At 62.3% G+C, this 2,753-nt stretch overlaps 1 protein-coding gene across 1 annotated transcript in view; it reads left to right on the forward strand.

Annotated features, from left to right (window-relative positions):
- LAMA5 (laminin subunit alpha 5) overlaps window positions 1-2,753 on the forward strand; it is a 50,225-nt gene that overhangs the window by 17,565 nt on the left and 29,907 nt on the right. The window contains exon 7 of the mRNA XM_032387678.1: window positions 2,452-2,567. Within this exon, the coding sequence (XP_032243569.1) occupies window positions 2,452-2,567 (116 nt within the window). The remainder of the gene's footprint in view (window positions 1-2,451; window positions 2,568-2,753) is intronic.

Consider the following 2,753-nt stretch of genomic DNA (forward strand, 5'->3'; position numbering starts at 1 on the left):
GTACCCCCGTCCCCACCTCCCCCTGTACTACTGTCCCCACCTCCCCCGTACCCCCGTCCCCACCTCCCCTGTACTACTGTCCCCACCTCCCCCCGTACCCCCGTCCGCACTGGCACCACCGCCATCTCCTCCAAGCCCACCTCATCCTCCCTCCATCACCACCACCACTTTGCCACCTACCAGCCTAGCTCTGTACCAAACCCCTCATTCACTCCCCGCCTGTCCTGTGCCTTGGAAGTTGTGTGTTTTGTTTCTATCGCTGTCTTGGTCCAGCTGGGCCGCCATCACAAAATACCGTGGACGAGTGGCTCAGAAACAACAGAAACTTCTCACCATTCTGGAGGCTAGCGAGGGCCCACGGCTCGGTGTGTCCTCACGTGGCGCAGGGGTGGGGAGCTCTCTGGGGTCCTTTTACAAGGACACTAATCCCACTAATGGGGGCCCCACCTTCAGACCTAATCAAAGGCCCCACCTCCAAATACCGTCGCCTCGGGGACTAGGCTTCACACTGTCGGGGGACACGTGTCCGGCCGGCAGCAGTGCTGTTTAGTGTGACGGCGGCCCTTTGCAGCCGGCGTACGCGACCAGCTGCCGTGTGGCCCAGCTCGTGCGGCACCCGCGAGCACCGGCCCCACGCGTGGCGCTTCTCTCCAGCGGGAGCTCCCTCGCCACCGCCCGGGAGCCGCCTCCTCGTCCGCCCCAGCCCTGGCTCCGCAGCCTTCCTTGAATCACCTTGCAGCCCTGGGCACTCAGTTTCCTTTTCCTAAAATGCATCCTTTAGTTGTTCTTCCCGTGAGTCTGTGTCCTTGTCCGATGACCATTGATACGGTGGCTGTCTTGGCCTCCCTCTCGGGACAGTTTAGCAGGTTGCAGAACTCGGGATGGTGGCCATGCCAACACTTCAGAGAAGCCGCTTCCCTGTCGCTTGGCATCCAGATGGTTGGCAGAGTCCGTGGTCCCCTGCATTGCTGCCCCTCTGGCTTGTCTGCTCCTTCTGGAGGGTTCCGTGACCTTCCCCTGGTGCTCTGCAGATTTCCTCTGTGGCGTCAAGGAGCGGACACGTCTTCTGTGGCTCAGGACTCGTGCCTTTTGAATCTGAGAGTGTGGGTCATTAATTCAGGACCATTCCTGGCCAGCAGCTCTGCCTGTCAGCTCTCCTCTTCTACCTCTTTTTTCTTTCCGGAATCCCGTTCCGTAGATGGGCTCTTCCTGTGGTTTCCTTCTGTCTCCGAGTTTCTCCTGTGGCCCCCTCCCTGTCTTCTGAGCTGCCTCTGGATCGGTACTTCGGTTTACCGAATCTCCAGCTGAGCATCGCCCGTCCGCTGTCTTCGACTCCAGTGATTTTGTTTTCCATTTATAGAAGTTCCGATTGGTTCTTTGGCCACATCTCCCTATTTTTCATAGCATCGCATTTTTTATGTTTTGGGTTCCTTCTGTTATAACTTCAAACGTTCTTATTTTATGGTTTCTACCGACTTGCTCCCAAGTTCGTGCAGTTGGATCCTGCTGACTGTTGTGTTGACGGGCCGGCCGCATTGTGCCCCCCTGGCTCTTCAGCGGCGCCTCCTCTGTGCCCTGGTTGGGGACGGTCACACCCGAGTGGTTTGGTGAGGGCCTTTGCCAGGCGCCCCGGGGTACCACCGCCGGGCTCCGCTTCCTCTGGTGTTCCTGGTGCCCTGACTACGCAGACCGCCGGAGCCTGATGCCAGCCGTGGGCCCACGTCCCAGACCGTCAGAGCTGGGGCCGAGACAGGCTGCTCGGGCCGCCGCTCCGGGGCAGGCCGCTCCTGCTTCCTCTCCCCCAGAGGCCTCCTAGATAGCCCCAGACCCCAGGGCAGCAGTGTTGATTCTCAAGGCCCCCGCAGACACTTGGTGGGGGGGGACAGGCTCTAACCGTGTGGTCTGAGGCCCACAGAGCAGGCAGCGCCCCCCCTTGGCTGAGTTCTGGAGGTGTGTGTCGGGTGGGCCCTGGGAGGGTGGGTCTGAGCGGTAGGTGGCTGTGGCCAGCTTTCCCCCTGACCACTGAGCCAACGGGAGCTGCTCTCCGGGACGGCACGCAGGACTCCAGCCCTCTGACTGGTATCCACCCCGCTGGAAGAGGAAACAGCTCCTGGCCCCTCGCCCCTGGGGAGGCGCCCTGGATGCATGGGGGCGCTGGCAGAGCTCACACTGCTGAGTGAGACCTGGGCCTTGGAGCTGGCCCGGGGAGGCTGTGGGCTTGGCCTGAGGGCCTGGCCGTGGTGAGGAGGGGTTAGCTCGATCCTGAAGGCCCCGGAGCTCCACACTGCCCTGCAGGTGGGGCCACCTACACTCGCCACGCAGTGCCCCGTCCCAGGCCCCACCCACCAACACATCCTGCCCCCTCCTCCCCCCCTTCATGAAGGCTGGGCGCAGCCCCTTGTGTCCCCCGGGTCCACAGTGTGGCCCCTCCTGTCCCCTGTGTCCCCACAGGCTTCAGTGCGCCTGTCAACACAACACGTGTGGGGGCTCCTGTGACCGCTGCTGTCCCGGCTTCAACCAGCGGCCGTGGCAGCCGGCCACCACCGACAGTGCCAACGAGTGCCAGTGTGAGTGCCCAGCACGTGCACACCTGCTCACACGCTCACCTGCTCACACGCTCACCTGCACACCTGCTCACACGCTCACTTGCTCACCTACACACACTCACCTGCTCACCTGCTCACACGCTCACCTGCTCACACGCTCACCTGCACACCTGCTCACACGCTCACCTGCTCACACGCTCACCTGCT

This window comes from Phoca vitulina, unplaced genomic scaffold, assembly GCF_004348235.1.
Source record: "Phoca vitulina isolate PV1807 unplaced genomic scaffold, GSC_HSeal_1.0 scaffold50, whole genome shotgun sequence".
Classification (NCBI taxonomy): domain Eukaryota; kingdom Metazoa; phylum Chordata; class Mammalia; order Carnivora; family Phocidae; genus Phoca; species Phoca vitulina.